The sequence below is a fragment of the Bombina bombina genome, chromosome 3 (genome assembly GCF_027579735.1).
Source record: "Bombina bombina isolate aBomBom1 chromosome 3, aBomBom1.pri, whole genome shotgun sequence".
NCBI classification, from domain to species: domain Eukaryota; kingdom Metazoa; phylum Chordata; class Amphibia; order Anura; family Bombinatoridae; genus Bombina; species Bombina bombina.
Window position 1 is genome coordinate 223,846,559 of NC_069501.1, and position 16,326 is coordinate 223,862,884.

The 16,326-nt window shown below is 41.0% G+C and overlaps 1 protein-coding gene across 9 annotated transcripts in view; it reads left to right on the forward strand.

Moving 5' to 3' along the window:
• Nucleotides 1–16,326, forward strand: part of MYO18A (myosin XVIIIA) — a 527,256-nt gene that overhangs the window by 431,696 nt on the left and 79,234 nt on the right. For all 9 annotated transcript variants that reach the window (XM_053706173.1, XM_053706175.1, XM_053706166.1 and 6 more), the window contains 2 exons: nt 5,313–5,450; nt 12,461–12,646. In XM_053706173.1, the coding sequence (XP_053562148.1) occupies nt 5,313–5,450; nt 12,461–12,646 (324 nt within the window). The remainder of the gene's footprint in view (nt 1–5,312; nt 5,451–12,460; nt 12,647–16,326) is intronic.

Sequence of the window (16,326 nt, forward strand, 5' to 3'; positions counted from 1 at the left end):
TTAGCGGCGAAAAATTCATGGTTTGCAATTGTGGCGCGCAGAGCGCTCTGGCTAAAGTCTTGGTCGGCGGATGTATCTTCCAAGACAAAATTGCTTAATATCCCTTTTAAAGGTAAGACCCTTTTTGGGCCAGAATTGAAAGAAATTATTTCAGACATCACTGGGGGAAAGGGCCATGCCCTCCCACAGGATAGGCCTTTCTAGGCTAAGAATAAGTCCAATTTTCGTTCCTTTCGCAATTTTAGGAACGGACCGGCTTCTAACTCTGCAGCCTCTAGACAAGAGGGTAACGCTTCCCAGGCTAAACCAGCTTGGAAACCAATGCAAGGCTGGAACAAGGGTAAACAGGCCAAGAAGCCTGCTGCTGCTACCAAGACAGCATGAAGGGGTAGCCCCCAATCCGGGACCGGATCTAGTAGGGGGCAGACTCTCTCTCTTTGCTCAGGCAATAGATTTTCCGGATCCCTGGGCACTAGAAATAGTCTCTCAGGGTTATCTTCTAGAATTCAAGGAACTGCCCCCAAGGGGAAGGTTCCACATGTCTCACTTATCTTCAAACCAAATAAAGAGACAGGCATTCTTACATTGTGTAGAAGACCTGTTAAAGATGGGAGTGATACACTCAGTTCCAACTGTGGAACAAGGTCAGGGGTTTTACTCAAACCTGTTTGTAGTTCCCAAAAAAGAGGGAACTTTCAGACCAATTCTGGATTTAAAAATTCTAAACAAATTTCTCAGAGTTCCATCGTTCAAAACGGAAACCATTAGAACAATTTTACCTACAATCCAGGAGGGTCAATATATGACTACCGTGGATTTAAAGGATGCGTACCTACATATTCCTATCCACAAAGATCATCATCAGTTCCTAAGGTTCGCCTTTCTGGACAAACATTATCAGTTCGTGGCTCTTCCATTCGGGTTAGCCACTGCTCCCAGAATTTTCACAAAGGTGCTATGGTCCCTTCTGGCGATTCTAAGACCAAGGGGCATTGCAGTGGCACCTTATCTAGACGACATTCTAATTCAAGTGTTGTCTCTTTCCAAGGCAAAGGCTCATACAGACATTGTTCTAGCCTTTCTCAGATCTCACGGGTGGAAGGTGAACGTAGAAAAGAGTTCCCTGTCTCCGTCAACAAGAGTCCCCTTTTTGGGAACAATAATAGATTCTTTAGAAATGAAGATCTTCCTGACAGAAGTCAGAAAGTCAAAGCTTCTAAACGCTTGTCAAGTTCTTCACTCTATTCTGCAGCCTTCCATAGCTCAGTGCATGGAGGTAGTAGGATTGATGGTTGCAGCAATGGACATAGTTCCTTTTGCTCGAATTCATCTAAGACCATTACAACTGTGCATGCTCAATCAGTGGAATGGGGACTATGCAGACTTGTCTCCAAAGATTCAAGTAGACCAGATGACCAGAGACTCACTCCGTTGGTGGTTGACCCAGGATCACCTGTCTCAGGGAATGAGTTTCCGCAGACCAGAGTGGGTCATTGTCACGACCGACGCCAGTCTATTAGGCTAGGGCGCGGTCTGGGATTCCCTGAAAGCTCAGGGTCTATGCTCTCGGGAAGAGTCTCTTCTCCCGATAAACATCCTGGAACTGAGAGCAATATTCAATGCTCTCCGGGCTTGGCCTCAACTAGCGAAGGCCGGATTCATAAGATTCCAGTCAGACAACATGACGACTGTAGCTTACATCAACCATCAGGGAGGAACAAAGAGTTCCTTGGCGATGAGAGAGGTATCCAAGATCATCAAATGGGCGGAGGATCACTCCTGCCATCTATCTGCAATTCACATCCCAGGAGTAGACAACTGGGAGGCGGATTATCTGAGTCGTCAGACTTTCCATCCGGGGGAGTGGGAACTCCACCCGGAGGTTTTTGCCCAGTTGACTCAATTATGGGGCATTCCAGACATGGATCTGATGGCGTCTCGTCAGAACTTCAAGGTTCCTTGTTACGGGTCCAGATCCAGGGATCTCAAGGCGACTCTAGTGGATACATTAGTGGCGCCTTGGTCGTTCAACCTAGCTTATGCATTTCCACCGTTCCCTCTCCTTCCCAGGCTCGTAGCCAGGATCAAACAGGAGAAGGCCTCGCTGATTCTGATAGCTCCTGCGTGGCCGCGCAGGACTTGGTATGCAGACCTGGTGAATATGTCATCGGCTCCACCATGGAAGCTACCTTTGAGACAGGATCTTCTAGTACAAGGTCCATTCGAACATCCAAATCTAGTCTCTCTACAGCTGACTGCTTGGAAATTGAACGCTTGGTTTTATCCAAGCATGGGTTTTCAAATTCAGTGATAGATACTCTGGTCCAAGCCAGAAAACCTGTGACTAGAAAGATTTACCATAAAATATGGAAAAAATATATCTGTTGGTGTGAATCCAAGGGATTCTCCTGGAGTAAGATTAAAATTCCTAACATCCTCTCCTTTCTCCAAGAGGGTTTGGATAAAGGGTTGTCAGCGAGTTCTCTAAAAGGACACATTTCTGCTTTATCTGTCTTGTTACACAAACGACTAACAGCTGTGCCAGATGTACAAGCTTTTGTACAGGCTTTGGTCAGAATCAAGCCTGTTTACAGACCCATGACTCCTCTTTGGAGTCTAAATTTAGTTCTTTCAGTTCTTCAAGGGGTTCCGTTTGAACCTTTACATTCCATAGATATCAAGTTTCTATCTTGGAAAGTTCTTTTTTTGGTTGCTATTTCTTCTGCTAGATGAGTTTCTGAATTATCTGCTTTGCAGTGTAATCCACCCTATCTGGTGTTCCATTCAGATAAGGTCGTTTTGCGTACTAAGCCTGGTTTTCTTCCGAAAGTTGTTTCCAACAAGAATATTAACCAGGAAATAGTTGTTCCTTCTCTGTGTCCGAATCCAGTTTCAAAGAAGGAACGTTTGTTACACAATTTAGATGTAGTCCGTGCTTTAAAGTTCTATTTAGAAGCAACAAAGGATTTTAGACAAACCTCATCTTTGTTTATCGTTTACTCTGGTAAGAGGAGAGGACAAAAAGCTACTGCTACCTCTCTTTCTTTCTGGCTGAAAAGCATTATCCGATTGGCTTATGAGACTGCCGGACGGCAGCCTGCTGAACGAATCACAGCTCACTCTACTAGGGCTGTGGCTTCCACATGGGCCTTCAAGAACGAGGCTTCTGTTGATCAGATATGTAAGGCAGCGACTTGGTCTTCTCTGCACACTTTTGCCAAATTCTACAAATTTGATACTTATGCTTCTTCGGAGGCTATTTTTGGGAGAAAGGTTTTGCAAGCCGTGGTGCCTTCCGTTTAGGTAACCTGATTTGCTCCCTCCCTTCATCCGTGTCCTAAAGCTTTGGTATTGGTTCCCACAAGTAATGGATGACGCTATGGACCGGACACACCAATGTTGGAGAAAACAGAATTTATGCTTACCTGATAAATTACTTTCTCCAACGGTGTGTCCGGTCCACGGCCCACCCTGATTTTTTAATCAGGTTTGAAAAATTTCTTTCTCTATACACTACAGTCACCACGGCACCCTTCAGTTTCTCCTTTTTTTCTCCTAACCGTCGGTCGAATGGCTGGGGGGGCGGAGCCTGAGGAGGGGCTATATGGACAGCTTTTGCTGTGCTCTTTGCCATTTCCTGTTGGGGAAGAGAATATTCCCACAAGTAATGGATGACGCCGTGGACCGGACACACCGTTGGAGAAAGTAATTTATCAGGTAAGCATAAATTCTGTTTTTTTTTCTCAAAGTGGATGTTACTGTCCTGAATAAATCGTATATATGCTTGTGAAGTTGTCTCAGTCCAACTATAGAACTTTAGCAATTATCCTTTTCAGCCAATGACCAACGGCTTTGGACAATCCTTTTCCTGTTCATTTTTAGTATCAATTTAGATCATGTTAGAGTAACCATTTTTCATGCATAAATTATTTTCACACATATAACGTCTGCTTGTTCATATGCATTATAGCTTTTTTGTTTAATATCCCATTATGTAGGGTGACCATATTGCCACTTTAAAAAGGGACACATGAAATATACATGTCAGGGTTCTTATACAAAACATTTCTTTATTTTATTTTTCATATGTGTCCCTTTTTAAAGTGGCAATATGGTCACCCTACATTATGTCATATATAGCCCTTTGCAATGGAGACCATTCTGTTCACTAGGAACGTCATATTAGATTCAGACTTTTCCAGACAGAGCAAGATGCATGAAGGAAGCTACTGATGACCTGCTCCTATTCACCAATCTGTAACTACTGTTTACAGTTCCCACACCTTAAAACCTCTATCTTTTGTAATTAAGAGCTATGTTGAGCTGCTTTAGTGAAACTAAGTAAATAAATTCCCAGTCAATATTCTACATGGGGGGGAAAAAGGGAAAGATCTTCCACAGTGGTGGATTAATCAAGGCTGGAAGGAACAAATGGTCAATGCTCTATTGATTTCCTTTTTGTTATTCCTTCCTGTCTAATCCCCTTCATTGTTTGTCAATGTGTCTTTCCTTGCACCTCCTTGCTTTAATCTATCAGTCTCATTTCTTTTCCAGTGTTAATTCTCCATGCTTTTTTCCCTGCCTACCTAGTGCAGACTTCATCTTCCACCCTTTTATTCACCATCTCCTCCTCCCCTCTTGTCTTTTCTTTCCTTTTTACATTTGTCTTCTATTTATTTTCTTTTAGCTTATAGGATGCAGCAATTACAGCACAGTTGTTCATGCATATTGTACAGTCATATGTATGCTTTTCCTCATCTCAGTTTATTAAAGTAAGAAAGGAAAGAAGCGGTTATCAGTAGCAGCCTCACACACCCCATTGAAGATCGGTATAGTATATCTAGTACTTGTGAAAAGTGGGGATCTTTTATTTCCTGCTGTTATAAACGTGTACCCTGCAGTGTTTGAAAAACTTTAACTATGCAACCGATTTGTACCTTATGTTCTCAGTGGGAACTCAGCTTTTGTGTGCTGTGCTCTGTTTTCTTGCAGCATACTTCAGTCTGAAGAGTAATGTGTCTTCTGACAATATAGCATTTAGGTTAAAATATATTTATTATAATTCAAGAGATTTCTAGTTAGTGTTTATGGATAAGTATTCACAAAGCTCCCGGTTACCATGGCGTAAGTGATGTATGAACTGAAGTGTTTGTTCTCAGATCCCCCTGTACTTTCACGGCGTATCATACATACATTTCTGACACCTCTGTGATAAGTTTGTTTTTATTTTACACTTCACATCGCTTAATTAAATATGATTGGAAATAAACGCAATGCTTTTGTCATTCATACAAGTGTCTTCTATCCTACAGCTTCAAGGCCTACAGAGTCAGCTGGAATTCCTAGAGCAGTCTATGGTGGATAAGTCTGTAGTCAGCAGACAGGAGGCTAAGATTCGGGAGCTTGAGACACGCTTAGAGTTTGAGAGAACGCAAGTGAAAAGGATGGAGGTGAGCATACTCAAGGGTACAACATATTAGGCAGATCCATGAGTATTTGATAAATATGGACTTCTTTTTTTACTTGAGATAGCACACAAATTTACTAAAATGTATTAATGACATTTAGCATATACATTTATGGTCTTTTTCCAAGAACTAACGCACTGTACAGAGTAAAAAAGGTGATGTGTTGCAATAAGGAGTATCGCAACTTAAAATTGGAATCGTGTTCTTGTTGCTAGGCTTGTTTTGTTTGTTTCCATCTAAAGGGGAGGAGAGTCCATGGCTTCATTCATTACTTTTGGGAATAAAGAACCTGGCCACCAGGAGGAGGCAGACACCCCAGCCAAAGGCTTAAATACCTCCCCCACTCCCCTCATCCCCCTCTTCCCCCTCATTCCCCTCTCCCCCCTCATTCCCCTCTTCCCCCCCTCATTCCCCTCTTCCCCCCCTCATTCCCCTCTTCCCCCCCTCATTCCCCTCTTCCCCCCCTCATTCCCCTCTTCCCCCCCTCATTCCCCTCTTCCCCCCCTCATTCCCCTCTTCCCCCCCTCATTCCCCTCTTCCCCCCCCCTCATTCCCCTCTTCCCCCCCCCTCATTCCCCTCTTCCCCCCCTCATTCCCCTCTTCCCCCCTCATTCCCCTCTTCCCCCCCTCATTACCCTCATCCCCCCTCATTCCCCTCATCCCCCCTCATTCCCCCTCATTCCCCCTCATTCCCCTCATCCCCCTCTTCCCCTCATCCCGCTAGTAGAACCCAGACAGGCACACTGCTGTTATCTGAGCCACAAACCACAGAAACGTGCTACACACTTGGAGCCTTCTTGAAACAACTCAGGGACTCAGAACACCCCCCCCCCCCCCGCTTCCTCCCGCCTAGAGAACGGAAAAATATAACGGACAGAGACAGCAATAGACCCCATAATTAACCCGGATAGCTGCTCATAGGTAACCCTTTTCTCAAGTGCTCTAAGACATGGAACCATTGGATGCTCAGGAAGATTCTATAATATGACTCCTAGATGATCATTTTATGGATCTCAAACAGAGCCTACTTATGGTATTTCAGCATGCTCACCAATTGTTTCAGCCCTCACAGTGTGAGCCGCGGCGCAGGAAATGTGGAGTTCCACTGTCAATTCCTAGAGACTGCCCTTCAGACGGAGAGGCTGACTCTCTGGATCATGGACCAGCATGTACCGCACCTAATGCACCTCATTCTAGCAGCAGGAGCTATCGAGGAGAGAAAATTTCACCCAGCCAGTACGGGAACATCCCACATAGCAGTCTAAGGACTCTCCCTTATCTCCTGCTAGCAGGCACTCAGAGAAAACAGGTGAACATTCCATATTGGTATCTAATTCCTACCGAAGATACATGGAGCATAATGCTTCCCTGCATTGTGACCACGGTTACTCCTCCATTGCCCTGGCATAGGGCCTTATACCAGCATGGTGACTGCGTGTACCCAATTACCTTATACGGTAATATGAATAAGTCTGGAATTGGCTGAACTTTTGTGTTACAGTTTCTCCAGCCCACCTTATTTATCATTTGATTACCTACAGATCAAAGAACACTCCCTCCCTCTCCCCTAATTCCTGCTGATCGACACTAGGAGCATGAATATTTTTTTTCTCTTTAAACATGCACTTAGACTCCCCTAGTTCACAATTAGCTCACTGGAAAAGTGTTGTATTTTTATTCCCAAAAAGGTTTCTATATTATCTTTGTTATATATAGATTTCATATGTTTAAATGTTTCACATATTCAACATGTCATATATCTTAACAGCTTATATTTACTTAGAGCAACTTCAGAGCACTCTTTGCTATGTGAGCAAAATAAACCCTAGAGCTTCAATGTCGCCCCAGAACTGACACACATTTAAATAATTCTTTCCCACAGAGCTCATTCTTGGAAAATGCATAATGTCTATATCTTGTAGATCCCTCCTAGTCTCTTATCCTTACTCTAACATACGCTACTTTAGCTGGGGTGCCGTTGGCGGCCGAGGCAGCACCCTATCTCCTGGAAGAGGTGAGAAGAATATAATCTGTCTATAACACAGGATGGATATGGTGTAGAGGCCCTTAATACCCCATATATAGCCAACTCTATCAGTCCCTGCTATAATCAGGTTGCGTATCAATTTTTTCTTACACATTACTGCGAGATGATGAGCTTTTATTATGGTAGTTTCACTGAGCAGACATAGAATGTAAATTTTGATGCTAAAGTGCCCGGTTTAAAAAATTTGATTTAAAACAGGGGCACTTTAATTCATAAAAATGTACATTTCTCTCCTGTTGTGAAAAAAAAACTTACCTTTTAATCTTGACAGCAGATCCAGCTTCCTCCACTCATCGCAAAGCTTCTTCCTGGATCTAAAATGAGAAATCCAGCTTCCTCCAATCATGGCATTGAATCAGACACTGATTCCCCCGGGGGGAAGCTGTGATTGGAGGATGACCCATCCATCATTTCTGAAATTCATCAATTCAGAAATGGCTTGCGACAACTGGAGGAAGCTGGAGCAGCTGTCAAGTTTAAAAGGTAAGTTTTTTTTTCACAAAAGGAGTGAAATGTAAATTTTGATGAATTAAAGTGCCCCTGTTTTTAATCAAATTTTTTTAAAAAACGGCACTTTAGCGTCAAAATTTACATTCACTTTAAAAACTTGGTCCTTAAGGTATTGCAGAGGGTTCCGTTTTGAGCCTATGCATTCCATTTACATTAAGATTTTGTCCAGGAAGGTTCTCTTCCTGTTGGCTATTGCATCGGCACGCAGAGTATCTGAGCTCGCTGCCTTGCAGTTCTTCGCATCAGTTTGGGGTTTCTTCCCAAGGTGGTGTCTAACTGTAACATCAATCAGGAAATAATTGTTCCTTCTTTGTGTCCTAACCCTTCGTCTTCTATGGAGAGGTTACTTCATAATCTGGATGTGGTTCGTGCTTTGAAATTCTATCTTCAGGCTACAAAGGATATTAGACGGCCTACATCTCTCTTTGTGGTGTAGCGCAAGGGGCAGAGGGCCTCTTCTACTTCTTTGTCTTTTTGGTTGAGGAGTTTGATTCGCTTGGCCTTTGAGACAGCGGGACATAAGCCTCCACAGAGGATCACGGCTCATTCAACTAGAGCTGTGGCTTCGTCTTGGGCCTTCAAGAATGAGGCTTCTATAGAGCAGATTTGTAAGGCGACTACCTGGTCCTCCTTACACACTTATACAAAGTTTTACAAATTTTACGTCTTTGCTTCTGCAGAAGCTGCTTTTGGGAGAGAGGTTTTACAGGCTGTGGTGCCCTCAGATTAGGGTCCGCCTTTTTACTCTCCCGGTTTCATTCAGTGTCCTGAAAGAATGAAGCCATGGACTCTCCTCCTCTTTAGATGGAATACATAAATTATGCTTAACTGATCATTTTATTTACATCATGGGGAGGAGAGTCCACGGCTCCCGCCTGTAACTCCGGTTGGTGGACCTAAATTTAATTTATCTTCTGGCACCTGTGTTATCATTCAATTTTCTATGTAAATTCTGTTCTGGTCCATATCCACCATGCTTTTATACCACAATTGTGATAATGGGATATCTTGGTTACAGCAGCAAATATTAAAGTGATGGTAATCTCTCTCCTTTTTAAAATCAGATCTGGAATGTAAGCGCTATTTTAGATGGAGTTTTATTCATCATGTGCAATGAAGATGCGCTATAACTTAGTTATTAATATAGATATAAAATTCAAATACCCCACGTTACACCACCCACTTCAAAAGTAAAATTTTCTGTGAGCTAACAGATTGAATTGTTGTCCAATCAACGCTCTCCCCATATGGCAATTTTGTTGTAGCTAGAGCATTGATTGGAGAGTAATTCAATAATTTAGCTGACAGGAAAATTGACTTTTGAAGTGGGTGGTGTAACGTGGGGTATTTGAATTTCATATCTATATTAATAACTAAGTTATAGCGCATCTTCATTGCACATGATGAATAAAACTCCATCTAAAATAGCGCTTACATTCCAGATCTGATTTTAAAAAGGGGAGAGTTTACCATCACTTTAAATTATATTAACGTATAGTTAGAATCCATGAACTGTTACGTTTTTGTGCTGCTTCTTGCTACTCCAAATAAGGATGAAGCCAATGTCTGGAGGAAACCTATATATGTCAACCTTTAGGAAAATGACCATTAAGCTAGTCATCTAGAATGGGTGGGTGAATGGCTTAGTATTAGTTAAAGAGCCGTTCTAATGATAAAATTATGTGCTCTAATTCGTTAGATCATGCCATTATTTTATCACTAACAACACTGCAACTCTGTTTTTAACCCCAGTGTTGAACCCAGCAGTGCAGGTTCTGAGCAGAATCAGCAGAAAATCCAATCAGCAACACTAATTGCATGCTAACAAATTAGAGCATGTCATTTTAGCACTATAATGGCCCTTTAAACCTATAGGGCCAGTTTACGAGTGGAGCGATATTTAGCGCTTTCCTCATGTGCTAACTCCGCTAGAAGTAAAATTTTCGCATGCTTCGGGTAGTACTTGTATTACAAGTTGAAAGTAAAAAGTTATCACTTGCGTGATAACCCAATGCGCGCAAATAGCCAAAGTAGGAAAAAATTACAATTATTTTTTCAAAACAGGGGCACTTTAATTGATGACCTTTTTTTAAGACGCTTTATTTGTAAAATATTTACCATTTTGTGATGGTAAACATTGCGCCATTCCTCCGCCCACATCTCATACTTTATTTAGCAGAGCTATTAAGATCCGGCTTCATCCAATAGTTGCGTGCCCCGCGAGCTGGACACTATGTGGATCACAAAACAATTAGATGAAGCCGGATTCGTCATTGCTCAGTTAAATGAAGTATGAGATATTGGCGGAGGAATGAGGCAATGTTTACCATCATAAAATGGTAAATATTTTACAAATAAAGCGTCTTAAAAAAAATGTAATCCATGAAAGTCCCCGTGTTTTGAAGAATGATTGTATATACTGTGCATCACATTAAATAAGTTTACAGTCAATTTAACGTTTAGTGCAAAAAAAAATTCTTAACCTTTTTGAAATTTCTGCATCTTCATAGTATAGAGCAGTGCTTTCCAAACTGTGTGTCGGCAGCAGTGTGTAGGTGTGTCCCTGCTTCAGCACAAATTTTTTTAAAATTTTAATTTTTTAAATTTTTTTTTTTGGTTTCTGACTTTCCACCTGCCTGCTACGCATATCACATGGTTGACACGTGATTGATACCTAGGGGGTCACAGATCATCTTAACCTATTGGCGTAGCTCAGTCGGAACTGAAACTATTCCCATTGGCAACTTTGGCGGCACATTGGCTCCTGACTGCACTTGTAGTCTCCTTAATTGGCTCGTGACTGCATGTGTAGTCTCCTTAATTGGCTCGTGACTGCATGTGTAGTCTCCTTAATTGGCTCGTGACTGCATGTGTAGTCAGTGAGTGGGACAGCAGTGTGTTTGCAGCGCGGGCAGTAGTCAATCGGACTCACCCAGCTCTGAGGGCGGCAGCTTAAACTCTGAGCTGAAGTCAGTGGGGGGGTTTTTGCAACTAGCTCCCAGTAGTGCATTGCTGTCCCTGCTCTTGATATATGGATAGGAAGGGGAAGCTTAAAAATGCGAGTGTCTAATATTCCACCAAATATTCAGAAACTGTGTTCATCCCATCAACCTCATACATCCCATTAAAATAGTAAGTAGCTATTGGTGTTATTAAACTTTTTTTTAATTCTTGCACATACTTACTGTTACTTGTAAATACATTTCGTTATTATATCATTTATATATGTGTCCGTATCTCTTAAAACAGGTTAGTTTAACCTCCTGTTTGCCAGTACAACTGAATTACTGTGTCGCGAAATGATGTAGGTCTAAAAAGTGTGTCAACCACATGAAAAGTTTGGAAAGCTCTGGTAAACACTGAGATTGAATACGGTCAATACCTAAATCATTTGTGAGAGCTATTTTCACTTATTTTGGAATGTTGATTTGAAATTTTCTTTCCAAGTTCTTGTCTGGATGATTACGTATGACCACCTGGATTTCCATAGCACCTAGTAAAATCTATCTTGCCCCACACAGATAAGGAATCTCCTTTGAATATATAAATAAGTCTTGATGGCTCTCCCCATATTCTTAATGCATTTGTGTAAATAATAGTTCAGCATTCTTGTTTCATTCTCCCTAGATTTGCCCAACATCCAGGACAAGTATTACTGTGTTTTTAAGATACTGAAGCTTTAAGGAAATACTGCACTGCGCCAGAGCACATATACCTTCGTATTCATAAATTTCTTGCTTGTTACTGGTTTACTTTTTGACTCAATGCAAGGGGCAGTAAGCAGTATTTGACTTGCAGGCCAGAGATAACTGTTCAGATCTTATGAATATTAAGTTGACATAAAATGTTGCTTTTAATAGTATTAACTATAAGGTTTGTAATTGCCAAGGAGACTAAATAAAATAGGGATTTTGCAGCTGAAGGTAAAGGGTAGTGCTTTAAAACACTCACTGGAAATAACGCATCCTTAAATTAAAAAGCCACATTTCTGTCCTAAAGCCATTACTTTTCAGTCTTGCTTTTCATAAGGCTTAGTGAATTCCCTTTAGGCAGAGCTACCCTTTTCATACTGAAATTAAAGTTAATACAGATCATCTATTATTAGATTTCTAATTTGTTACATTATTGGTAATAATACCACCCATAAGGATTTGTAATTTTCTAATAGTTGGTTAAACAAATGACGAAAATGACCATGAGTTAATTTTGTTGCTGAATTTATTAGAGTGAAAATGCAACACAGAAATATCAGGATTTGCACAGATATTTGTGTGTTGTACTTTTTTTTTTCTGCATCTTAATTTGCCAAGTGCTGAAGCCCATGACTATTTTCAGCATTCAGTTCACTTTCCAGTAAATTACAGTTTTATGTCAGTAAGGGTTATGAGCGTGAGTAAATGTATGCGCATCCTGACAACGTTTTTTTATCCAACAGAGCTTGGTCACTCGTCTAAAAGAAAACATGGAGAAGCTTACAGAGGAACGTGACCAGCGGGCAGCAGCAGAGAACAGAGAAAAGGAACAAAACAAAAGGATACAGAGGCAGATGCGGGATATGAAGGAGGAGATGGGAGAGCTAGCTAAGAAAGAGTCAGAAGCCAGTCGAAAGAGGCATGAGCTGGTACGTGAGAGATTATTTCGGGTGATTCTTATGAGTTATCCCTTTTGATGTTATTAAAAAAAACCATACTAGAATAATTGAATCCTAACAGATTTTGAGTTGTTGATTATCGATAACTCTACCAATTATTTAGTTCTTTTTTAAACTAAATCATTTTTTCGCTGTGTGGTCACGCATTGAATGTAAGTTCCCTGTCTTACAACAATCGTACATGATGTTGCACTTCATTGTTCACTGTTGTGCCGGTTACCATGTGAGGCAAAGTCTCAAACAGAATGTATATCTGGCATCCTTAAAGAAGAATAAATAAATGAAAATCTTACTAATTTGCGTGTTATAACATGGAGCCTTTTCAAAAACAATGGAAATGGCAGAGCTTTAAAGTCATATAAAAGTCATGATTCAGTTACAGCCTGTAGTTTTAAGAGACATTCCAATTCCTTTTATCGTCAAATGTTATTTGTTCTCTAGTTATCATTTGTTAAAAAGTTAGCTAAGAGAAGCAGTACACTACTGGGAGCTAGCTGCACATAGCTGATGAGACAAGCAGTAAATGTGTACGGCCACCAATAAGCATCTAGCTCCCAGTAGCATATGGCTGCTCCTGAGCCTACATAGAAATGCGTTTAAACAAAGAATACCAAGAGAATGAAGTAAATTTGATAACTGAAGTAAATTGATAAGTCTCTGAACTATGAAAGTTTAAACTTTATGCTCCTTAGCAAATATAACCCTTTTCTTTTTTTAAAGGCAAGAAGGCAGATGCAAACATCTTTAAAAAAAAAAATAACTTCTAGTTTCTATTGTGCTTTGAAATGTGTTACTACTCAGCAGCCTTCTTTGTAAAAAGTAAAGCTCATCTTCGTATATATTGGTCAAATTCATATGAACACTGTGTTGTCAGATGAAGTTAAACGCTAATTTACCACAGTGTGTTTATCATCTAGCTGTCTGAGAGCTGCTTATGACCTTTGGAGCTGTTCTTGAATCCCTATTCTTTTATATAGTGCAGTAGTGAATGTCATGTTGTTTTTTACCTCAGGAAAGGTAAATCCTATATGTAGCCTTACAAATTGCACACACTCTGCACAATATTTCACTCTATTCATCCTCTCAGACACACACATTGGAGTATGTTGGTGCCCTAGTAATATTTAATTTGCTGGATCTGTGATGTGTGCCCATCCATTATTTTTTTATTTATTATTTTAGCTGTTGGCCTAGTACTTCTCAAGTTACGTCCTTGCTATGCTAAATTTTTGCTAAATTCAAAATTCTCACCCTGACCTACAAAGTCCTCACCAATGCTGCCCCACCCTACCTGTCCTCACTCATCAACAAATATACTCCAGCTTGCCCCCTTAGATCCAACAATGACCTGCTCCTTGCGTCCTCTACCATCACCTCCTCCCATGCTAGACTAAAGGACTCTCATGCTGCACTAACCCTCTGGAAAGCACTTCCACAAGCTGTCAGACTTTCCCCTACCTCTCCTTCTTTAAACGATCCCTAAAGACCGTTTTGTTCAGGGAAGCTTATCACCCGACTCATTAACGAATGAACTTCACTAACCTAACAGTTGCCCTCATCTATCTCCTCACTAATATCAGTCTCACCTTTGCAGTCCCCACCTCCTGTTTCCCATCCTCCCAACCATCTAGATTGTAAGTTCCCACAGGAATAGGACCCTCAATTCCCCCTGTATTTGTCTGTAAAAGTTTGTCTTTTATTGTATTGCTTTTCCGTTGTACTTTTATCCTTGTACCCATGGGCAGCGCTGCGGAATCTGTTGGCGCTTTATAAAGAATATGCTTGTATTTATTGTATTTCCTTTAGCACACTTATCTCTGCAAGCTATTGCTATTTATCATATGCTGTCTCTTGTCTAAGTGTTAATGCTTGGTGGAACATGTTTTCGCTGTATAGGTTCTCTCTCGGCACAGTTGGACTAGTGTTTTTGCTGCTTTGCAGCAGAAATACTGAATTTTCTTCTGCTGTGCTGGCACAGCATTACTGGAATTAAAGGATGGAGCTTGCTCTTCTGCACTAGCTCATTCAGACATATCTATAAGAGTTTTCTGTCAGCTGTGGATTTCTTCTATCCTCCTGTAGTGCTTCTTCCTTTTTTGCTAGACAGATAAGTATAGTAGATCTGGGGCAGGTGCTCTGCAAAATATGTTTGCTGTGATACAGGAAGTATATGGTCCATTTATTCCAGCATTCCCCATTTGGGAAGTCCTCCCAGGTTAAGCAGGGTTTTAGGGAAGATAATAGTATGTTGTGTGATTCTTAGTTGATATCTTCTCATTGAACTTGCACACTGCATACTAATCACAGGTGCTGGAAGCTCATCTTAAGAATTGCTTTTGTCTGGGGGCTCTATTGTTTGTATGCACTAATGAATGAGGAAACCAAAATGCAAATAATGACAAAGGCATCTTCAGCACGTCTGGGTAAATGTGGAGAACACTTAACATGGTTGGTTATTATTTCTTTTACAAAGATATGACGAGTCCACGGATTTCATCCTTACTTGTGGGATATTAACCTCCTGCTAACAGGAAGTGGCAAAGAGCACCACAGCAGAGCTGTATATATAGCCCCTACCTTCCCCTCCACCTCCAGTCATTCTCTTTGCATGTGTTATACTTGGAAGACATGGTAAAGTGAGGTGTTAGTTTTAGTTTCTTCAATCAAGAAGTTTTTTTATTTTAAATGGTACCGGTGCATACTATTTTCCTCAGGGGGATATAGAAGAAGATTTCTGCCCTGAGGTTTGATGATATTAGCAGTTGTAACTAAGATCCATGCTGGTTCCCACAAGACTTCTGAAGGTAACCATGAGACATCTTCAGTGTGGAGACCGGTTTCATGCTACAAGCAGCATTAAGGTATGTGCAGCCTTTTTTATTCTGAGGAGACTTGGTGTATCAGAACTGGCTGGCATTATTTCCCTGTATGGGAATGGGGTAAGCAGTAATCCTAATTATTAAGAGGGGTATTACTGGAGTCCCTATATTTATCATTGGTTGACTTTATTGGGACAATGTGACATGGGAGACAATGAAAAAACGATGTTATGTTTTTTTTATTATTGGCATTTAAACTTGTTTGTTTATGGTTTGAGGGGTTGTATACTGTGTGTACAGTTACTTTGGTGCAAAACCGCATTCCCATGCGGTTGTGTTTGGGCCTACTCCAGCATTTGACCTTAAGGGGCGGGGCCTATTTTTGCACGCTCAGATGCGCACTTCCTTTAGGCTAAGCAGCAGCAAGCAGTAACTCCGGTGGCTCCTGGACTGTGTAGCTGGTCTGAAAGGTTGGAAACTTGTTTCAAAGTATCCTGGGGGCAGGTAGGCACCACAGCAGATCTGTGGCGAGGTGCAGAGGGTATTTTTATCTATTTTTTGACTAGTTGTTGATATAAGTACTTTAAAGCCTTATTTCTGCCCTTGCTTCTGGGTGCAGTATTTTTTGGATTAACCAACAATCTTTAGTTAAATTTGGAGTTAATTTAACGTCAATTGAGCATTTTGGAAAAATTGTTCACTTTTTCTTTTCTTAAAGGCACAGTACACGTTTTTTCAAATGTTTATTTTATGCAATAAATAAGTGTTTAAATGACTTTTGTGGTATTACTAGTCTGTTCAACATGTCTGACATTGAGGATTTTCATTGTT